This window comes from Oryctolagus cuniculus, chromosome 5, assembly GCF_964237555.1.
Source record: "Oryctolagus cuniculus chromosome 5, mOryCun1.1, whole genome shotgun sequence".
Taxonomy (NCBI): domain Eukaryota; kingdom Metazoa; phylum Chordata; class Mammalia; order Lagomorpha; family Leporidae; genus Oryctolagus; species Oryctolagus cuniculus.
In genome coordinates, this window is record NC_091436.1 from 26,376,833 (window position 1) to 26,401,624 (window position 24,792).

Sequence of the window (24,792 nt, forward strand, 5' to 3'; positions counted from 1 at the left end):
GAGACCCAGATAAGCTCCTGATTTAGGCCTAGTCAGCAGCAGCTGTTGTGGCCACCTGGGGAGTGAACCAGTGGATGGAAGATTGTTCTCTGTCTCTTCTTCTCTCTTCCTCTCTGTAACTCTGTGGTTCAAATAAATAATCTTTAAAAAATACAATTAGCTTTTTCAAGGTAATGTTCCTTCACATCTCATTTAAAAGGTGATCTAAGGACTAGACACAAACATTAACATGAAAACATGCTAAATTCTATAAGTTGAGAATTAAGATGACCAGTTAATGGGGAGGGGGCTGGAGAGCAGGAGCACATATTTTCCTGCTTAGTCTCAAGTACAAGAAAAATAAAAGAGCAATTTACCAAAAGCATAGAGCAGAGGGCAGCAGTTTGACCATCTGTTCTGTTCTATTAACGTTGCCAATAGTAATCGATATTGTTGCCTTTGAGAAATTCACACGTTGGACAATCTAAACCTTTTATTCTGTAAGTATTACTGTATTTCAGGACTATTCTCATCAAGAAAAACAAAACAAGATCAAGCTAACAACGTTTCTGAAAGGTTTTTTTTTTTTTTTTTTCATTTATAGCATCCTTTTCAGAAGGCCATGCCATTGCTGGATTCCTGCTGCATTTTCGTCATACAGCATGAGGATTATGCCAGCAAACACAGAACAGAGAATCTCTTTTCATTTCTGACTCTGCAAGATGAGATCACAGAAAGCCTCACAAAAAGCCCATGGGCAGCAGGACATGTTTCACTGGGCCTAAAAAGACACAGCCCTTTTCACTATGGCTTTCTTTGAAACACACACTTTAAAGGAGCCATAGACTCAAGGGGGTGGGGTGGAGTGACAGAAGGGAAGAAAAAGAAGCAGCAGTTTATCTTCTCAGAACTGGAGGGAGGCACAGGGATGGCAAAGGTTAGGTGTTGGTGGGAAAGCACTACAAAGCCTAGACAATTGAAAGCACTCATTTGATAGTTAATTTTTTAACTCTTTTCCATAAAACAGCATTGCCGTATTATGTAGAATATGAGGGCACTTCTAAAAGTTCCTGGAGAAATTTATTTTAGTGCAAAAAAAAAAAAAAAACTAGAAACCCATGTATTCTTGTTTCATAATATTTATTTCCTATATATTATGAAAAAAAAAAGTGAACCAGAATAGACAAATACTTTAAAATCTTATTTATTTGAAAGGCAGGGAGACACAGAGACAGAGAAGGGGAGAGATCTTCCACCAACTAATTCACTCCCTAAATGACAATAGCCAGGATGAGGCCACACTGAAGCTGAAAGTTTGGAACTCATCCCAGATCTCTCACATGGACTGCGGAAACCCAAGTTTTTGAGTCATTAACGGCTGCCTCCCGTGTGCACATTAGCAGGAAGCTGGAATTGGGATGGAACTGAAACTGGGACCCAGACATTCTGGTAGCAGGATGCAGGCATCCCAACAGTGTCTTAACTGCTGCTCCAAACACTTGCCCCTAAACTCATGCCTCTAATTTCATTTTTCCATAAAAGTTTTGAAAAGCCCTCCAATAGCACTGACAGCCATTTTTTACCTCAACGCCAAAGGAGACTCAGCCTCCCTGGCCCCACTGGTGACCAGCAGACAAAGACAAGTTGGGTTTTTGAGCTCCCATAGACACAAGTATTCACACCGCCTGCTACATAAATGAAGATATGAAAGGCCTTTTGGAAAAGCAATTCTGACTTTTTTTAACATGGGCAAGAATTCTATACTCCAACACTATGGGGCTGTAGCTCCTCTGATGTACAATAAATTAAGAACTGGGTTTTCAAAATAGAGCGAGTTTTTGTTCTCTAGGATTGAAAATGGAAAGAACACATTGTAAATTCCTCCCCCTCAAAACCCTAAATTAATGTTCATTAGGGAAAAATATAAAGTATTTTCAACTTTCATCCCACTAAATGCATTCAGTACTACTAGGTAGAGCAAATCAAATCCATCTTCTTCTCAAGCAGATTTTATTTATTTCTCTAAAGGGAAAGGTAGAATATCAAGACTCTAATACATCATCTAGTCCTTGGTTCTGAACAGGGAACAGAAAACTTTGAATCCAAAAGTGGATTGAGTGACCTAGTGTATTACATTGAGGGTTAGGGGAAGCCCTTTTCTTAATATGGTTTTCGTGACTAAAGAATGACATCACCATATTTACTCCCGCATCTTTCTGGTTTGCAAAAGCCCCACTGGCTGAGAATACTATCTGGAAAAAAAAAAAAAAGTTTTCACTACCTAATTCTTAACTTCCCCCTTACCCTGTTTTGCTGCTCTTAAAAAAATTGCAGTGGCAAAATTTTTTTTTTTTTTTTTTTTTGCTCCAGCAGAACGTTTTTATCCCTGCCAGAGCTTATTAGGGGCTATGCTGTGGGCTGCGGGAAGAGCGAAGCTCAGCAGCGGCACTCACACAGCGAATCTTCACGGCCGCCTTTGCCACGCCCTCCTCCTCTCTACCTTTCTCCTACAACAGAGGGCAGATGCATGGCACAGCTCCTACCTAAACCTAGGAGGGGAGGAAGAAATCTTAAGGAGTAACTGAGAATCCTCACGGTCAAAGTATTGAAGCATCAATATTTAGATAAAAAAAGAAACCCCAGTGTAAAAACACCCTTTTCCCACTTTCAGGTCCTCTCATTTGCCTTTTGAGTTGATCACAGACAAGCAGTGACCCAATGCCAGGAGCTTTTTCCATAAGATAATTCACTGGAGCAGGAGGAAAGGCCAGAAGTTGGATGTGAAATTCACTCTGAGAATTTCTTGTTTTGAAAGGATAGCAGGTGAACAAAAGTAGACTGTAAAGGTTGCAGAAGAGGGCTGACACTTAATATAATTATTTTCTTCCTGTTCAAAAGTGTTGAAAAAAAATGAGGAATAGATTATTCAAATGATTTGGGGGAGTGAATTTTCTCTTCATGTTACTTTTAGTTACTGATAAATTATCTACTAAGATGAAATTTCCAATAGTGAGTAAGGATAAAAAAAATCTGCCAATGAGTCATGAAGACTGCAGGATATTTCTAGGAAGCCTTCTAAAAGAGTTGTTTCTCAAAAAGTCAATTTTTAAGGTCCTCAGTTAAAACTTAAAAAAATCATTTTCAAAACAATCTTTACTTATTCAGTAGGTAAATCACCTGTGCCAAATGAAAACATTGGTAGCTAATATTCCCTAGGTACTTTCTGTGTAGTCAGGCTGTGCTAAAAGCACCATGTGGATTCTCTTATTTATTTGTTACAGCAACCCTAGGAGGTAGGAACTATCAAGAGCTTATGTGACAGAGAAGTAACTTCTAAGTGATGAAACCAGAATTGCAACTTACAGTTGCACACACTGAACCATTATACTCTACCATCTCCGTTGCCGGTGTGTGGATGCAGACATAAATTAGAAAAGTGTGATAAATGCAGCATGGACCCCTTAGGTATCTCAGGAAAAGGTTAAACTAAAATTAACCTGAGTTTCAATTGCAGTGATGAAGAGTTTAAAACACTGGTTTGTCAACTTTAGCTTGAATGGGAATCACTTAGGACTTATGCTACCAGAGATTGGTGGTGGGCTTTTCCTGAGGGGTTCTGAAGCAGAGGTTCTGAGATGAAGCCCAAGAATTTCCATTTCTACCATGTTCCCCAGTGTTACTGTAGTATTAGTCCCAAGGCCAGAACACATAATAACAGCCACTGTCTGAAACATCATTCTGGAAATACTTAAAATTCAGTCATCATGGAAAAAATTTTGTTGCGTTCAATTCACAGAATTAAAACAAGGCTTAAGAAGCATTCCTTGACTAAGCACATAAAGGTATATGAATCTTCACAGCCTTAGCTAGATGTTGGTGGGCCCTTTGACATTTACCTCTGATTTAGTGGAAGGAACAAAGACTAGGGACTAGGGATTAGAAAAACCATGTGCTACCTCTTATTATATATAGCTGCCTCTTAACTATTGCTATATTCACTCAGAGAACTACAGGAAAAATAATTTGCAACACAGAGAAAATAATAATTCCCTTATCTTTTGGGGTGGGGTGAAAAGATTGTAAGAATTTGACACAGTAACTGAATAAAAATAATTCATATACCAAACCAATACTATGTAAAGTCTTATTGTGATTCTTATCAAATCTGATTTTTTTAAAGATTTATTTATTTTATTTGAAAGTCAGTTACACAGAGAGAGAACGAGAGACAGAGACAGAGACAGAGACAGAGACAGAGAGAGGTCTTCCATCCACTGGTTCACTTCCCAATTGACCGCAACAGCTAGAGCTGCACAGATCCGAAGCCAGGAGCCAGCAGCTTCTTCCTGGTCTCCCACATGGGTGCAGGGGCCCAAGGACTTGGGCCATTTTCTATTGCCTTCCCAGGCCATAGCAGAGAGCTGGAGAGGCTAGAACCGGCACCCATCTGGGATTCCAGCACTGCAGGCAGCGGCTTTAAAACCCACTACATCACAACGCCAGCCCCTCAAATCAGATTTAATCTCAAAACAGAGGACTTTTATTTTCTATTATGAAAATTGGGTTTTATGCCAGTTTTTGATTATTGATCAGCATGCTAACTCATTAGAAATGTATTTTAAGAAGGGTTGGAGGAGGAAATGGAAGGGAATTCAGGGGAAAATTGAAAAAGAACTTGCCATATATAGAAACAACTGACTTCCTAACAATCCGATGAACAAAGATTTGTTACATGCCGAAAAAGAAGAGAAAGAGGGGGAAGGAGGAAAAGAAGTTCAAAGCATTTATCACCAAGCACAGGCCCTGCTTTTTGCAATTATTGAAATGATAGATACTTCCTAAAATATCAAATAGCTGATCTTTAAACTGATGGAGTCACAGTGTTCGGTCTCAGGCATTTACTCTGCGTTTCTACTAATCTGTTTCTGAGTAGCACTGATTTTCAACCTGAGTTCAGGAATAGATTTCCTAATATACAAGGTGGACTGCATGTGTTAAATTTGAATGAAGAAATATTCCAGTTTACAAACAAAGTTGCTGTTATTCTAATTCCAGTCCCTCATAGTCCTCAAAGACTAAAAATAAAATAAATCCTCTTCAGCTTTTGGCCTTGTATGATTTTAGTTGGAGCTACAGTTCATTAGCCTCATCCTTTATTCTACAAGGCTTTAAAAAATAAAACATGTTTAGAAAAGTCATAATATCCCACTGACAACTGTGCTACATCTGCAAACAACAAAGTATAAATACTCAAACATAGTATTACAGCAAGATGGGGTACTAGTCTTTCATAATCAGGCCAAGATGAGAAATTATACTTTCATAATAACCAGAATTGAGCACTAAATTATTAAATAATGTGCAAAGATTTTCTGGATGCTATCAGTTTCTGAAAGAATGATCTATGTCAATTAATCTAAAAAGCATTTTTAAAGCGAAAAGACTTTTAAGTAAAAAGCAAATTATGTGAATTCAAATCCCATAAGTCTACCAAAAAGCATACACAGCCAACTGACCATTCACCACCCCCGACTCCCGACGCACACACCCTTAACCTCACATTTGACTGTATGGCTCCTTCTACAGATGCCTCTGTGATCACTTCAGACATGAGGTCTCTGTCTCCACCTCATAACAGAGTTTTGATAACAGATGATCTCAGTCTCATAGAATGAATTTGTTCCTGCATCGTTAATTTAAAAGAACAGTGCACAGTCAAGGGGTACACAAGAACAAAACAACTCTGTTCTGTGCAGGGAGTCAGCATTCAGCGTGACACTCATCTTGAACTATATTCAATATCAGGAAAAAAAGCTGAGTCTGAAAAATTATCACACTGTATATTGTAAATAATTAAGCCCAATGAGATATGCCAATTACTTCTCTAAACTCCCAGTTACTTTTTAATTCCTGATTTTTGTTATTTTGGTATTTTTTTGTATGGGAGTTGTAAGAATTCACAATTTGTAGCAATTATGGGAAAGGGAAACACAACAGTTGGCAATCCCTCACTAAGAGAATAACCTTTTTTGGTACAAGGGAATACACAGAAATAAAGTATAATTTTGAATTTGTCTTGATCAGCCTGCATCATTGTTCCAGAAACCACTTGTTTAAAATCAAGTAGGATTATTTTGAAGGCACATTTTGCAAAAACAATGAAGCTATTATTTCTAATTTTCTTCCCACAATTTTAATATTTGCATACTACCTTTCAGTTATCTACATGCATGGGTATTTTGCAAACATAGTATAACAAATATTTAGTATTGATTTTTACTACCTAAAATTTTGTGTGTTTCTATACTGTAATTGTGGTCATTTTTCCATATCATAAAATGATTCTGTATTCATGGATTTTTAGGTAGTTCTTTTTTCTACCATACATAATGTTAAATAAATACCTTTATATGTAAAGATTTTACATTTATTGTATTATTTTCTTAGGTAAATTTTCCAGTAATTATTCAAAAGGTATATCTTCTTGGTACAATAAATCTACTAGTTATAAGAATGATAAATTATTTTTTAAATCTGCAAATACTCATTTAAATGGGAAGTATCCAGATACATCAATAAAAGTTTAAAACATTATGTTTCTAAACAATCTGTTGAATACACCTCAGAATATTTTAATCTTATTTTAAAGAACAAGACATGCATATAATAAATTTAGAAATATTTACTCCTTGAAAAGTCAAAAAATCACATGTTAGGAAATACACTAATTCATTATGTTGCAAAAAGAGTTCATAGTTGGTTGTCTGGATTTTAGAATTCTTTTTTCTCATGGAAATAACATTAAAAAGTTTAGCTGAAACCCCAAGCCAACTCATAACATAGCTAAAACAAAATTAATAGCAGCCCCAAATCCCAAATCCACATGGTACCCAGGAGTCTCAGTCCAAAATTCATCTAAACTATGAGCCTCCTGGGAAATGTCAAGAATATGAAGGTGGAGGTGGGTGGAGGCCCTACTGTTTCCCCTCCTCTCCTGGGAAAAGGGAAAGGAGACGGATTACAGAGGAGGTGTGCTGGGAGCATATGTCATGACACCACAGAGACTGTCCAGTCAAGAAAAGACAGGGAGAAGTAAACTTCAGACATGTTGCCTGTCTGTCTGGGACTCTCATGTTATCAACTGCCCAGGAAGCTTTCCTGAGGTCCTTTGTAATCTTAGGTACAGTTGCCCTCCTTTATCTGAAGGTTCTGTGTCCCCAGACTCAATCAATCATCAATTGAAAATACTCAGAAAATAAAATTGCACCTACACTGAACATGAGTAAACTTTTTCTTATCACTATTCTCAAAACACACAGCATAACAAATATTTACATCGGGTTTGGTATGTAAGTAATCTAGAGACGATTTAAAGTATACAGAAAGACAAGCACAGTCTATACACATATACTATACTATCTTACATAACGGTTGGTAGCAACTGTGGATTTTGGAATCTGTGGGGGTCCTAGAACTAATCCTAATGGATAATGAAGGATAACTGCATACATCAACAGAAATAAAATTATCCAAATAGCATGAATCACCAGGATCTACCACACTCTGAGTAATTAAAGCTGCTCTGAATCAGACAACTAAAATGCATGGCTGCACCCTGCTTAATTTGATCACAACACATCTTTCTCTGTCTTTCATTAAAGCTGTAGAGTCAACGGGTTACCCTAATTACAAATGTCTCCTTTTAATATTGTGTTTTCATTCATTCTTATTGTAATACCTATTCTCTCTTGGTTTTATCCAGAATACAAAAACAAAAGATGTACCTCCTGGCTTTATACACTGATAACTAATATTAGAGAAAATACAAACGTTAATAATCACACAATAGACAACAAAACAGAACGAACACACATTGTTATAAAATTGGAAAGGTGAGATGGAGAAAAATAGGAGATTGAGGAAATACTTTGCTGCTCTTTTTCTATTTCCAAAACACGTATCTGAGGGCCAGTACTGTAATGTAGTGGGCTAGGCCTCTGCCTGTTGCACAGGCATCCCGTATGGCTACCAGTTCTAGTTCCAGATGCTCCTCTTCAGATCCAGCTCTCTCTTATGGCCTGGGAAAGCAGTACAGGATGGTCCAAATGCTTGGGCTCCTGCAATCACATGGGAAACCTGAAAGAAGCTCCTAGCTCCTGGCTCCTGGCTGCTGGCTTTGGATTGTCCCAGCTCCAGCCATTGTGGCCATTTAGGGAGTGGAACAGTGCATGAAGGAACTTTGTCTCTCCCTCTCTCTTCCTGTAACTCTACCTCTCAAAAAACAAAACCTTTTTTTAAAAAAATATGTCTGAGAGTCATAGAAACAAACAAAATAGATATTACCTATCCTCAGGTTCACTCCCCAAATGCTCACAAAAGTCACTAGGCCTGGGCCAGAAAAGCAACTCATGCCTCCCATGTGGGAGGCAGAAACCCAACTACTAGAGCCATCACTGATGCCTGCCAACCTCAGCATTACCAAGAAGCTGAATCAGAAGGCAGTGCCAGGAATCAAACCCAGGCACTCTCATCACAAGTGGTTAGAGTGGTATATACCTACATGCAAATTAAGAACAAAAACACCAGTTTTTAGCCTTATTTTAAATGCTCCCCAAGCAAAGAGTTATTCAAGATATTTCTTGAAATGGAGAAGCACTGTCTATCAAGTATCAAAGAAGCAGAAAGGAATTTTGAGTTGAAGAAAGAGAGAGGAAGCAAAAAAGTACATGAAATGGCAGAAAATATTTCCTACTTCACTTATTTCCTACATTATGTACCAAGATATAATGGACACAGTTTAGGAAATATTGTTTAGGATACATGGTAAAGAAGCCTGAGTAGCATTCAGTGGAGGCCACATTTCAGAAATTAAAAGCTCTTCACAGTTCTTGAGCAGATTATAGTTTAAGTCATGTTTATATAAAAGCAATGGATTGGTATATTGCAGGGGAAGAAAACAAACAACATCAAATTTTCTATTAGTAAAAAAGCTGAGACAAAAGGCAATGAAGAGGGGCCAGCGCTGTGGCACAGTGGGTTAACACCCTGGCCTGAAGCGCCGGCAACCCACGTGGGCGAAAGTTCGAGACCCGGCTGCATCACTTCCGATCCAGCTCTCTGCTGTGGTGTTGGAAAGCAGTGGAAGATGGCCCAAGTCCTTGGGTCCCTGCACCCACGTGGGAGACCTGGAAGAAGCTCCTGGCTCCTGGCTTCAGATCCGTGCAGCTCTGGCCATTGCAGCCAATTGGGGAGTAAACCAGCAGATGGAAGACCTCTCTCTCTCTTTCCTCTCTCTCTGTAACTCTGACTTTCAAGTAAATGAATAAATAAATCTTAAAAAAAAAGAAAAGAAAAGGCAATGAAGGTCTGCATTAGAATGAAGGACATTCAAAAATAATAATAAAAAATAAATAAAAAAGGCCAACGCTGTGGCTCACTTGGCTAATCCTCCGCCTGCAGCACCGGCACCCCGAGTTCTAGTCCCGGTTGGGGCGCCAGATTCTGTCCCGGTTGCCCCTCTTCCAGTCCAGCTCTCTGCTGTGGCCCGGGAGTGCAGTGGAGGATGGCCCAGGTGCTTGGGCCCTGCACCCACATGGGAGACCAGGAGGAAGCACCTGGCTCCTGGCTTCGGATGGGCGCAGCAAGCCGGCCATAGCAGCCATCTTGGGGATGAACCAACAGAAGGAAAACCTTTTTCTCTGTCTCTCTCTCTCTCACTGTCTAACTCTGCCTGTCAAAAAAAATTTTAAATTAAAAAAAATAAATAAAAAGAATGAAGGACATTCAAAAAACAAAGGTATGCAAGAGATATTCCCATATTTTTTTTTCTGAGATATTCCCATATTTAGCAGTGAATTAAAAAATATTGCACAGAGATGCTGCTAAGGAGGCATTAAAGACATCTCCCAAATTTTAATTTGGAAGGGATGGAGAATGGCAATGTTGTGAATACACACAGAAGTCAGTAAGAAGAAGCCAAAGTTGAAGAGGAGCTTAGGCTGCTACACAGAGGTCTATGAGTAGCTCTCCTAACCAGCCTGCACTTAATTGATTCCTCAGTTTACCTGCTCTCATGACCCTCTCTGTAAAGTACCCTGCTAGAGAAAGCTGAACATTTAAAGTTGCGGATTTCTGCTTCCACTGAGTTGTAATACATTTATTAGACTGTGTTTGTTCCCAAACTTACTTTTGCTTTGTAACTTCACATTATGTAACTTCACGTTGTACTTCATGCTATGGATACAAAATACATTATACTTCACATCAATCAATATAAACATGAAAGTACAGGGATATATGATTCTATGAAAACTTACTTGAAGGGCTAGAACAGTTTTTATAAAGATGAATAAAAATAGCCATTCAATTAGTTATAGCAAGATAACCTTTCACAACTGGTAGTAAATACACTTGCGCGCACACACACATACACACACACACCTAAAAATAAAGAGTCTGCATTCCAGATCGCATCACAAGCAATTTCCCTCTGCTATTACAGAATCAAATTAAAAACCATGAGTGATGATCATGGGCATGATATACGCATAAAAGACAGCACTGAACTCCAGTTAAGTCTTGTATCTGCAAAGAAAAAGACTCAGCATCATATGGAATGACTGGCAAAAAATATAAGCTTGCATTTAAGGGGCTCCTGGCTTCAGCCACAAGGAAGTAATAAGTGTTGCATTTCCATCATAAGCAATGACAAAAGTGGACGATATAGTTTCATAGTACCGTCTAATAGTACTTTCAAAGTCACTGCATAGCTTCACAAAAGCAAAGACCCATAACATTTTTTTATTATCATATAGATTTGATTCCAAGGTACCACTGGTTCTTTGTAATAAATACAGATTTCTAAGAAAATGCTCACCTGTTCAATGGCTACAGCCAATGGTACTATACCTATTAGCATGCATAGCAAAAAAAGGCAGTTTAGTGCTAAACTTCTATGAAATTCAGTAATGAAATCAGACAGGTTTTAAAGAGATGTAAAAGTTGAGCCTTGCATTTTGGTAATACTCATGGAAATTCATGACTATTCTACTTTTTGCCCTTTGGACTGAGTGAATTTTACATAGTGGTTCCTCAAATTACCCATCCAATAGGCCAGGAAACAGCATTGCTTCCAAGAGATGTTTTTGAGTAACCTGTGAATCATCTGGAACCTTAATATTAACAACTGATGATTATGGGCCCTGTTATTTTGCTTCAATCAACAGCCCCATTCTCATTACATCTTTCATAAGTTAAGAAAAATGACCTTTATTCAGGGGTCCAGCCATAGCAGGTGCTTCTACAAAAATGAGACCGTCTTGACTGATGCTTTCAATGCACTACTTACCCAAGTAGCCTCTCTAGTCAGTAACCAGGGCAGAACAAACAACATCTCAGAAGCCTCTTACCAGGTGCTGAGTCTATTCTAGGTCAGAATTTTCAAGTGTTTGATTGGAATTTACTTTCTGATTCATGCTTCATATTTGCACAGCTATCCAATTTACAAAGGGCCTTGTAGAGATTTTCACAAAGATCATGAGTTTTTGAAGTAAAGATAAATCACCTTATAGTAGATAAATGATAAGCCACTCAGTTAAAGTAAAACAAAATAATCAGAAAGACAAACATGCACATCATGACTACAAATGCAGTGACTGTTCCTGAGCTACCTACTTTTTATTGTTCACTTTATTAATAGTGGTAATTCAAAAATATCAGTAAACTGCCTATAGGCTTTAGTTTAAAAAAACCCAGTAGGTATATCAAAAATTGAACTAACAGAAAATAATACAATGATTGCTAAATTTGTCTCTGTTAAATGGAGAAAGGAAGCTTTGCAAGAAAAGGTTGTCAAACAAAGATCTATATAACAACCTGAACTTTTGAATGTGTGTAGAAGCTAAAGACGGTGAGATGAAAGTTACACTTGAGATAGAGCTGATATGTGCACAAGTATGTTGTGCCATGGCCAAAACTTAAGTACTGAAAATATTTGAATAAACATAACTAACATAAATACAGTAAAACTGAATATTCCCTTCTTGCTGACAAAATTATATCAAATACAATGAAGAATCTGTATTTTAGAAAGCCATTATTTACTTCTCTATATAGTTAAAAATAAACCTGATAGTTTGGAAGCCTTAGAATCCCACTTATTATCAGGATTTTTTAATTAAATTACTTTTTAAAATGTAATATAAAGTATATAAGTGTAATATTATATATATGTAAGATTATATATAATATTATATTATATATAATATCAAGTATATAAATTTAATATAAAGTATAAAATTACTTTTTTAAATGTATAATTTGGGGCTGGTACATAGTGGATAAAGTCACCACCTGCAGTGCTGGCAACCCACATGGGCTCTAGTTCAAGTCCCAGCTACTCCACTTCCAATCCAGCTCTCTGCTATGGCCTGGAAAAACAGTGGAAGATGGCCCAAGTTCTTGGGACCCTGCACCTACGTGGAGACCCAGAAGAAGCTCCTGGCTCCTGGCTTTGGATTGGCACAGCTTCAGCCCTTGAGTCTATCTGGGGAGTGAACCAGCGGCTAGAGACCTCTCTCCCTCTCTGCAACTCTGCCTTTCAAATAAATACATTTTTAAAAATAAATAAAATGATATAATTTACATGCAATAAATGTATAGGTTTTAAGCATGTTCTTTGATGAGTTTATGTTCCTATACACCAGTGTAACTACATCAAAATCTATTTTTGGAACATTTTGATCAGCACAGCATAAATATTTACTGTGTCTCCTCCCAATCAGTGGCTACTAGAGCCACGATTTTATCATTACAGCTTAGTTCCATGGATTCTGTAATTCCATATAAAAATCATAAAGTATTAAATGCCCTCAAAGAGTTCATAGAAAATATATATTATGAACAAACTGCATAGGTTTCAAAAAATTTTGTACCAAAGTAAATATCTTTAAATTCCGTTTTCCACAAACTTTTCGAAGTGCTCTCAAACATACTCTATGCTCCTTCCTTTCAACCTATTTTAAAGATCCCCATTCAACTGTTACATGTATCCATAGTTCATTCCGTTTTTTGCTGAGTAATATTCTAAGAGTACAGTAAAATCTGCTTATCCATTCACATACTGAAGGACACTTAGATTTGTTTTCAGTATGAAGCTATAATGTGATTTTTTTAACTTCTTTTGGATGAATAGTTAATAATATTATTAAGTCACCGTGTAGACAGGTAGATTTAATTTATAAGAAACAAACTGTTTTCCCAAGTGGTTGTAACTTTAAAAAAAATTATCTACCTATCTATCTGAGAGGCAGAATTACAGAGAGAAGGGAAAAGAGGTGGAGGTGGAGGCGGGGGCGGAGGCAGAGAGGGAGGTGGAGAGGGAGAGATTTCCATCCACTGGTTCACTCCCCAAATGGCCACAATGGCCATGGGTAGGCCAGGCCAAAGACAGGAGCCAGTAGCTTTATCTAGGTATCTCACATGGGTGTAGATGCCCAACCACTTAGGCCATCTTCTGCTGCTTTCCCAGGCACATATTAAAAAAAAAAAAAAAAAATCAAGGAATTTAACCGTGTCAGTTCTAAAACAAATCAATTACAGAAACAGTATTCTTCAGCCGGCGCCGCACACCGGGTTCTAGTCCCGGTTGGGGCGCCGGATTCTGTCCCAGTTGCCCCTCTTCCAGGCCAGCTCTCTGCTGTGGCCCAGGAGTGCAGTGGAGGATGGCCCAAGTCCTTGGGCCCTGCACCCCATGGGAGACCAGGATAAGTACCTGGCTCCTGCCATCGGATCAGCGCAGTGTGCCAGCCGCAGCCAGCGCACAAGCCGCGGTGGCCATTGGAGGGTGAACCAACGGCAAAAAGGAAGACCTTTCTCTCTGTCTCTCTCACTGTCCACTCTGCCTGTCAAAAAAAAAAAAAAAAAAGAAAGAAAGAAACAGTATACTTCGATTTTATATAATTATAAAATCTATATATGCTTAGTGTTAGAAAACTACAATGGTTTTTCTACTTGTTACTTCTTGCATATTTAATGGAAGGTTAAGCCAGGCTCCTGGCATTGTCCTGGACATTGTAGCCATTCTCATCCTGCCTTTCTGGTTTTACTTGAAAGACAGAGTTACAGAGGAGGGGCAGAGAAGAAAGAGATCTTCTATCTGCCGGTTCACTCCCCAATGGCTGCAACGGCAGGGCTGGGCCAGGCAGAAGCCAGGAACCAGGAGCTTCATCTGGGTCTCCAACCTAAGTGCAGGGGCCCAAGGAATTGGGCCATCTTCTGTTGCTTTCCCAGGAGCATCAGCAGAGATCTGGAGCAGAAGTAGAGCAGCTGGGACTCGAACCAGCACCCATAAGGGATGTTGGCACTGCGGAGAGCAGCTTTACTTGCTATGCCACAGCCCCAGCCCCAGTAAATAAATCTTTAAAAAGAAAAACACTAAAACACTTCAATGTTATAATTTACCTTTTCATATGCAAGACTTTAAAACACACAGAAACACACACACATAAGTGAGGGTACTTTAAAAAAAATGGGAAATTTGAATTAAAATAAGTTTATTTGGGCACAAAAGATTTTGAAATTCATGCAGTTTTTTTTCATAATACACATTTTCCACAAACTCTGAATTATATTTATATACATACAATGCTCAGGTTCTTTTTATTATTAAGTCATAGTCCTTAACTTTTAAATTAGTCTAAGAGTAGCAACATTAATTCTGTGTTCTCTGTAATACACAGTAATACAATGCTCTCATAAATAAACACTGAACACATCCTAACATAGTGGGAGAAGGGGGAGGCCCTGATTAAGAAAGCAGACTTCTAAGCTGGGCTGCTGTACCCTGCTGGGGGAAATCCAGAGTCTAGCAGGACTGCTTGGAAAGCAATCAACTCATTCACTACCCATTTACTGAAAAGGACTTCTGGGATGGCACAATCAGTAGTATCATGGATGTGAAGGACCACCACCTTAAACATAAGAAACAGCTTAAAATTCAGAGAGAATTATCTTCTGAAATGGTTAATAAAAGAGGTAGACTTCTCTAATATCTGTGTGTAAGACAGGTAAGCAAGTCCGATGGTAAGAACTGAAGAGTCCTAAGCAAACACCAATTAAAGGTTACCACGCTGGGAGGATACCAAGCTCAGAGAGAAACCATAACATGTATCGTTTATTGAAATACTAGGTCTTTAGCAGTATTGAAACTGAAGCTGTGTGATAATGAGCTTCCTACAAGTAATAGGTTTTCAGGATACCATTCTAAAGAGAAAGGAGACCAGCAGCCCAAATGAAAAACTAACACTGGCCCCTGATGAACCAACAGGAGGCATTTGGTATCCACAAGCTGATTAAGAGAATTCAACAAGAGGTGCAAATCCCATTTGCAGAACTTTATCGAGCATATTCGAAGCTCATCCTCTCTAAAAATAAAAACTGACAACACTTAAAAGCTCAAACTGAAGCACATTGGATCTAGAAGTCTAGCTGCTTCCGCTACTGTAGCAACACTGTACAGCCACTGAAATCACTCTCATCTTCTGCCTTAAAATTCAGCTAAATAAATCCAGCAAAACTATCATTTATACTAATAGGGGCCAATAGCAGTTGTACATTAGGCCGTATTTTTGGACAAATGTTTAGACAAAATTCATCAAGGAAGGAAGGATACAAGAAAGAAAGCATGAATATGTATGAAAATAAGGATCAACATTCCCAGAGTCTCTTCTTCTTCCAGATTCATATTTTTTTTTTATTTATTTTTGACAGGCAGAGTGGACAGTGAGAGAGAGAGACAGAGAGAGAAAGGTCTTCCTTTGCCGTTGGTTCACCCTCCAATGGCCGCCGCTGCAGCCGGCGCACCGCGCTGATCCGATGGCAGGAGCCAGGAGCCAGGTGCTTCTCCTGGTCTCCCATGGGGTGCAGGGCCCAAGCACCTGGGCCATCCTCCACTGCACTCCCTGGCCATAGCAGAGAGCTGGCCTGGAAGAGGGGCAACCGGGACAGAATCCGGCGCCCCGACCGGGACTAGAACCCGGTGTGCCGGCGCCGCAAGGTGAGGATTAGCCTATTGAGCCATGGCGCCGGCTCAGATTCATATTTTGCTTTAATAATATCCTTTAAATTTTTGGCCAACAAAAGGATCTTCTAAAATAATCCTTATGTTTGGGGATTTTTAAAAATTATGAACATTGGCTCATTCTTGTGGCTTTACCCAAACCAGTAAAAATGATCACTATAATTTTACAATCAATGAGGAGAAAATATCCTGATTTAAAATGGGTTGACACAATCCATCAGCTGTGCTCTGTTGTAAAGCCTTCTCTTTATCTAAACCAGCAACCCCAAGCTTGCAGTAGCATGCATTAGAGAGAGGCATCTTTCTTGGCTCCTAAGAGTTGATTGATTGAAGGAAACTGTGTAACTTTTTTAAAATGCATATTATTTCTAAGCCACAAGTTTAAAATAAAGAGGATTTAGGAATGACTATAAATCAAGATATTTTGACATCAAATGCATCAAAATCCAAACAATTTTTCTAAGAAAATGTTTCACTCAAATATGTAAAAGGCTATAAATATTTTAATGACTTTTGAGAGAATGAAGAAAATGCATCTAAACCATGAAAACTACTGTGTTACTTGATTCTCCAAAGTTCTTTTTTTCCAGAAATAGTTAAGAAAGTTAATCTAACTAGTGACAGCCATCACCCATGCGTAAGCAAAACCTTTATTTTCTTTTCAAGCATTTGGTCATCTTAGTTCAATGAAGATGAAAGGATATTTACATGACTTTATGCTCATTGTAGAATTAATATAATTTCTCACCTAATCATTATACTTTCCTCCCCCTGCCATTCCACCCTTTAAAACATATTTCCTCGTTAAATCTGCAATGCATTTGGGTTTTTTCTTTCTCTTTGGTTCTTCACTATTTCGTTCTTTTCCGCATTCTTTCCTTACCAAATACTATGACAGTGCAACTTTAGTGAGAACAGTGCCAAAAAGCAGATTCTACTTGCTTAAAATGAAAGGAAAACTCTTTAAAGAATTAGTCATTTGAAAGTGGAAAGAATTTTGCACTGCCAGAATCACAGAGCACCCAGCTTCGTAGTATACCTATGGAAGTCTGGAGTTGCCCAGGTTTATCTTGTCCAAGAGTTACCTTCCCAGTCTTTAGTTCTAGGTTAGGCTAAAAGTTAACCATTACAAAGGAAAGGAAATGAACACAGAAGAAACTTTCAACCTACAGGCTCTGAAGGTACTTCAAAATGTTCACAAGAAATGCACATTGTCTTTTAGTTGCATTTTCCATACACTTTTTGAAGTATGCTTATACGAAACACAATTGTAGGCTTAGGAGGCCTTCAAGATTTCCAGTACAAACACCTCCTTAATACTGTGATCCCTCATGTTTTGAATTCCAGGGACAGGAAAACTGAGGGACAGTTGGTTTTACTCATTTATTTTTGAGAACCAATTACTCTTTAAGATACTTAGGATAAGTCTCTTAACAATGCCAACCACCACTCCTCAACTATCTGAAGACCAGTGCTGTATCTTATTGAATTCATCACCCCAAAATAAATGTGCCACTTCTCTAAATCACCTTTTTTTTTCATTCATCAGGATTTTTGCTTTTAAAACAAACTTATACACAAAAGCAACAGTGTTGCAGCTGAGGCCCAGAGAGGGAATCCTCCAAGGCAACCCTCCCAGAGGCGAATCACAACATTGTGCAGACAGAGCATGCTCTGAAACCTTCCTGGGATTGTTCCAGACTCATAATCTTCCTGGTTGAGATAGCCCCCGTTCATGAGTGTTCTCTAAATTATGACAAGTGTGGAGACAAGACTGATCTGACCACTGAAGACTGGACTCTACCCTCTCAGCTTTTTGCATGGCCCCAACACATTGCTTCCTCGAGTCCACCCACTGTGGTGACAAGGTAAGTCTCCCCAGCCTATGTTTATGTAACTGACCCCTGATGTAGGACTTGATCTTTATTTATTTATTTGACAGGCAGAGTGGACAGTGAGAGAGAGAGACAGAGAGAAAGGTCTTCCTTTTTTTGCTGTTGGTTCACCCTCCAATGGCCGCTGCAGCCGGCGCGCTGCAGCCAGGGCACCACTGGTGGTGAAAAACCAAACCGCGCTTATCCAAAGCCAGGAGCCAGGTGCTTCTCCTGGTCTCCCATGGGGTGCAGGGCCCAAGCACTTGGGCCATCCTCCACTGCACTCCCGGGCCATAGCAGAGAGCTGGCCTGGAAGAGGGGCAACTGAGACAGAATCCGGTGCCCCGACCAGGACTAGAACCCGGTGTGCCAGCGCTGCAGGCGGAGGATTAGCCTAGTGAGCCGTGGCACCGGCCAGGACTTTATCTTTAATCACATCTAATTCAGATCACTCAAAGGTACTCAAAGGAAATTATTTGAACAGACGCCCCCAAGAAACATCTGTAGACAACTTTCTAGGCTGTATTGATTCCATCACATAAGCTCTTTTAATCTGAATCATGGAAGGGGAAACAGCCTTTCAACTGAGAGCTTCACAAGGCATCTGGTGCACTCTGACTGAAAGATACACGTGCACACACACCCAATTATGATGATATGCAAAATACTCAGAGATTTATTTCTAACCTCTCAGAGATTAATACTAAAATGGCTTTATAAAAAAAAAACCTTGAAAAAAATATAAATAGACTATTTTTCTGGGCATTTGAAAACCTTTGGATTAAATACAAAAATATGCACAAAATGTCTACATAACACTTACATACAGACTGTAATGTAACTGACACTAAATGATCGTTGCTCATCCTGAGAACAATGAACAAGCACAAAAGAAAAGGAGCAGCATTCCTTCTGCCCAAGCACTGGCCTTCTAGAACTCTGCTGTGCTCCATGTTTGAAAGTACATAATTCAGGTCAGACTGTACTTTCAGAAACATTTCTCTTTTTAGATGTTGGTGGCTCATGGATATCAGAATAACACTGCGCTTTGAAATAATCTGCTGATATCACTGATTTTCAGGAGAGAAGGGAGGCTCCTCCCTCAGTGCTCATGACTAAGGCTATCTGTGAAAACAGGCTCCAAGTTGCTTAGGAATTCGTTGGCTCTGGGCCGTCCATTTCCCACTCTTCTTGAACAGCAGTAACTCTGCTGGAGATATCATCACTCATCTACAGTCATGGAGCGTCATGCCACATAAAGGGGTTATTATTTAAAACACCTTGTAGAGATCCTGATCACGTGAAGAAAGAGCTAAAGTAACAGCTAAGTGACTAACAGAAAATTAATATAGGCATACATCTCAACATTCTCTCCAGCTAATGTTTGATATGACTTTCTTTAAAATGCAAAGAACTGCATCAGGGTCAATTACATCCAATCACTAAAGTAATACATACTACTGACAATCAGGCAAAAAATTTAGGGGTCAGTAAAGTTCCATTGTCTTTCCCCTTCTCACTCTAAACTATGCCCTTACGATAACTCATTTTAAAAGTCTGGTATGTATTACTGAATGTTTTGTAAATATGTTTATCATATTGTCTTACACAAATATATATGCATAGTACATCCTAGTTTTGTAGTACAACCTGAGATAATCTTATATTGTTTGACAGTTTGCTTAATTTAATGTTATTAGCATGGACATATTCCCAAGCCAATACACAGTTTTACCACATTGTTTGGAAGGACTTGATATTTTATATTATTAATATAAAATATATTTCACATTATAAATACAAAATGTTTCATATTTTGATATTTTATATCATGAATATAAACTAATTTACATATTTGATAGTTACATTATAAATAATAATTTATATATGTTGATATTCTTTTCCAATTGTATGCTATTACAATGCCACATATAACATGCTGATATTTTTCTACATTTGTATTTTTTTGTTTTTATAGGATAGATGCCTACGTGTGGGAGTGACATGCCAAACAACAGGAGCATTCTTAACTTTTAAAACATGTTGCCCAATTACCCCCCCTAAAAGATAGAGCCAAAACAGTGTGTTGGTATATGCCCTTTTTCCAACAACTTCAATTAGATTGTTATTAGCAACCATTCAACTTTTGTTGTACTTCGATAGAACCAGTTTAAATATTCAATTATTTTGTAGTCCTTATTAAAAGTTATATTTATCACTTGTCATGAGACAATGTGCTGTTTTTCTAAATTACTTTTTGAAATTCTGAAGGGCACACATTTGTATACTATTATCTTTGTAAGTAAACCATGAAATTACAAATATTAACACCTACTTGGTGCTAACATTCTAATTCTTTTACACAAATTAAACTCTGGATATTGTCCAAATGAAACCATAGTATTCCAACTTTTAGTCACTTGAACTAAGGGCCAGTCTTAACAATCACAAGAGGTTTGCCAACCCTCCAGCCTGGTCTAAAAGTCAAATTAACAAAACATTAACAATGAAGGGAATATCCAAAACCGAACAGATTACAACAAAGGGTTATAATAAAGAGTGGAGTCAGGCTCCTTTGATTGGCAAGATAGAGATTTCTGAGGTGGTAATAATTAAACTGAGATCAGAGTGTCGAAAAGAGCCAGCACATTCTTAGGAAGAAGATTAACACTTAGCCATCAGGGAGAAGACAATACCAGGTAGACATGGTCTGGGACTAGAAAGGTCATGTGCCTAGAAAATAGTGAAAATTGGAGAGAACATTAGGATAAAAAGATGGATTGTAAAGACTGAGGAAGAAGTAGATTTGGGAATAGGAGGTAGGAACCAAGTACCCCACTCACACATGTGAAATTTGAGGCCTATTATATATCTAAGGGCAGATGAGGACCAGCAACTAGAGAGGTGACCCTAGGGTTCCAGAAGGGGAAGGACTGATGATAAGGATTTAGAAGACACTGGCATCAAAATGCCATGTTAAGGTCACAGGATGAGACCATCCAGGGTTCATTCAAGATGTAAAAAATGTCAAAGAACATGTATATAGATAAATATTTATAGATAATATGGATATCTATATATATCTATAGAAATATAGATAATATATTCTTCAGCAATACTTTTATAGTGTACTTCACTTTGATCTATGCAAAAGTTTTTAAGACTAGATATATATAAAAGTGTAATTTATGCTAAATGGTTTGTGAGTTCATTCTAGGAAACATCATGCTGAATTATCACATGTGAATTTGATATGAAAATGCCAATAGTAACCTCTGAAGTGTTTTTGTGGCTCAGATATCCATGTGTGAGATGGTGGCATTTTCAGTGAGTCATGCTTCAAGAGAGAAAGATAGAAAGTGTCTTGGCTTCACGATTGAACACAGAGAACTATTTGTCATAAACTTCACTTGACACACACAGAGTTGGGTAATGAAAGAAATTTTAAAAAGAATGAATAAAATTCTTGGGTGAGAGAACAAGAGAATAACTTAAATTTAATAACTTTGTTCCCACAATTTGAGCAGGTCTCTTATATTTGGCACCTAGGTGCTTCCCTGGCCTCACTTGGTTCCAGCCTGATTGATTCCTTTTAATGAGCCCAAAAATATGTGTTCCATTTCATTTATTCAAATGATTAAAATCTGTCGTGTGTGTATATATATATGTATGTATATATATATGTATATATCAATTCAAATGTTGACCTCTAAAATAAAAGTCTGATTTTGAGGGACTTTGGTTTGAAGAAGCCATGAGAATTCACAAATGGTTGACCTAATAGAAATAAAAGTAAATAGGTCTCAACTAATTTTAATCTCATAATTTATCCTACATTATGTACTGATTCTTTTTTTTTTTTTTTTTTTTTTTTTTTGACAGGCAGAGTGGACAGTGAGAGAGAGAGAGAGAAAGGTCTTCCTTTTGCCGTTGGTTCACCCTCCAATGGCCGCCGTGGCCAGCGCACCACGCTGATCCGATGGCAGGAGCCAGGTACTTATCCTGGTCTCCCGTGGGGTGCAGGGCCCAAGTACTTGGGCCATCCTCCACTGCACTCCCGGGCCACAGCAGAAAGCTGGCCTGGAAGAGGGGCAACCGGGACAGAATCCGGCGCCCCGACCGGGACTAGAACCTGGTGTGCCGGCACCACAAGGCGGAGGATTAGTCTAGTGAGCCGCGGCGCTGGCCTATGTATTGATTCTTAAAGGATCAATCACTTCTGAAAGTTAAAAGACAGTTCAACACTGTACATCATAAAATCCAATATATGCTTTATTTCCAGATCTCTTTCTAAGTGTGTTTCCTCTTTCTGGAAGTGACAGTACCAGGAAGGGGAACTTCACTATGAAATCCTAAGAAATACACACAAAATCCAATGAAAGATCAGTTTTCTTTTTAAGCCATCAAACAAGAACAGAGATTTTTCAGCTTTCAAGATTTTCCAACTCTGAAAATACCTGGTAGCTGGAACAAGTATTTACGTACTAAACACAAGTTGAATTGCTTGATCCATGCATGAGCAAATTTAGCAGATAAACTACTCCATGGTTCTTTAAGTGTATCATTTATACTAGCAGATACAGCTATGGAATTTATAATAGTGATTAAATCCCAAGTAATAAATAAGACTTCAAAAATAATGATTTCCTAAATTGACATTTTCGTTTTATTCTAAAGGAAAACACAATAAATTTAATAAATATTGGAGAAAGTAAATAAACAGAATGGATATAAGAGAAATAAAATGTCCTCAGTGACAAAACTAAATAAAGAAGCAATACTTTACTTTTAAACATCACATTCTTCAGCCTGTGATTGGCTATTCCTATAATTAGCTATTTACAGAAAACTTAGTTTTCCATAGCCAAAAGGAACACATTTTACAAAGATCAGAAAAAACTAACTATAAAAATAGATATTTTAATTCCAAAAATACAGCAATTCAAGTTAACTTTTCCATATTTAGTAAACTAAATAAACTGTGAAGCCTAATTTCAAAATCCTATTTCATACTGCAACACAGTAACAAAAGAATGAATGAAAATAGCAGTCTGTACTTTCCACAATTAACTATTTGAAAAGTTGAAAGGATAACTAAGTGTTGTATATTTATTCAATAATAGAAGAAGTAGCTAGCACTTTCTTAATGTAAATTATACAGTTATCTCATCATTCAATATGTACTTCATAAATAAATAAACCCAAAATAGCAAAGATTAAAGAAATAAATTCTTAGGAAACAAAACAAAGATCAAAGTAATGGTATTCACACTTAATTCAGAAAGGACAGAGAGCATACACAGATCAAATCCTGTAAGGACAAGAACAGGAGGGAAAAAAAGCAACAAATAAGGTAACTTGAATAATTAGTGCATTTACCCTGAAGACAATATTATCATTAAACTTTGGATTTATAAGAGATAAGAGTCTTACCTGAGTGAGCAACACAAATGATGCACAAAGCAAATAGGAACAGAAAGGAACTCAGCTTCCATTTCCAATGGCAGTTCCACATTGGACCTGTGTGAAACATCCTGCAATCAAACAAAGTTGCAATCAGGCCACTCAATCTCAGTGAAGTACTGTGACAAACAAACTGAAAATGTGTGTTCCCAGCAGGGATAAGAGAAAAGAAACCTTTTATAATCTTGCTTTCAAACAAAGAAGGAACTTAAAAGATGATGATGACCTAATCACCTGTTTCGAGTTAATTAGCAAAAGAAAAAGAAATTAGAAATTCATGAATTTATTTGCCATTTGGTGGCACTTTATCAGAATATATATAATAATTTCTTTTTGAAGATGGGTAAATGTCTAGACAGTTCAAGAAAATATAATTATTAAAAAAAAAAAGCAACTTACGGGATGTGCTTTGGAATACCCACATCCCCTATCAAAGTGAAGGAGACCAAGTCCCCACTCTGTTTTTGGTCCAGCTCATTGTTACTGTGCACACTGGCTGACAACAATTAATGGCTCAAGTAGTTGGGACCCTGTCACCCATGTGGGGACTCAGATGGAGTTCTAGGCTCCTGGCTTCAGTCTGGCCCAGCCCAGGCTATTGTAGGCATTGAGGAACGAACCTGCAGATGGAAGATCTCCTTCTGTCTCCTTTTCCCTAGGGCTCTGCCGTTCAACTAAACAAAACATCAGCTTCAACCTCATCAGAAACATGCCCATCTGGGTAGCAGGAATATGTTTTTATCAATCACCCCTATATTTCTCAGACACTTAGGCTTTAAGGATATGTGTTCACTTTATAATGTTATCCAGGTTTTCTAAAACTTTTTTATTTATATAAAGGGAACAAATTTCATGTACTTCATATACACAGTTTTAAGAGCATAATTGTACTTCCTACTCTACCTTCCCTCCCTGTCTCCCAGCTTCCCTCCTTCTTATTTTTAATTTTTATAATATCATGCTGATTTTTCTACTTATTACTTGAATTTTTAAAAAAATATTTATTTATTTATTTGAAAGGCAGAGTTTTGGGGGTGGGAGGACAGAGGGAGAGAGAGAATCTTCCATCTGCTGGTTCACTCCTCAAATGGCTGCAATGGCCGATATGAAGCCAGGAGAAAGGAACTTCATTTGGGTTTCCCATGTGGGTGGCAGGGCATCAAGCCCCTGGGCCATCAATTGTTGTCCCAGGCTGCTTTTCCAGGCATGTTAGCAGGAAGCTAGATTGGAAGTGGAGCAGCCTGGACTGGAACCTTGGCCATAGGGGAATACCAGCACTGCAGGGGGCGGTTTAAACCCCTATGCCACAGCACTGGCCATTAGCTAAATTCTTTATTTAGTGGTGGGTTAAATTTGAGATTATAAAGAAAACTGAAAGTATGTCATTGTTATTCAGTT

General features: G+C 38.1%; 1 protein-coding gene across 1 annotated transcript in view; it reads right to left on the reverse strand.

The window, feature by feature from the left end:
- The window catches only part of ADGRG6 (adhesion G protein-coupled receptor G6), a gene marked incomplete in the record, with an annotated part of 148,972 nt that overhangs the window by 115,550 nt on the left and 8,630 nt on the right, over positions 1–24,792 (reverse strand). The window contains 1 exon segment of the mRNA XM_070073491.1: positions 23,365–23,465. Coding sequence (XP_069929592.1) covers positions 23,365–23,465 — 101 coding nt within the window.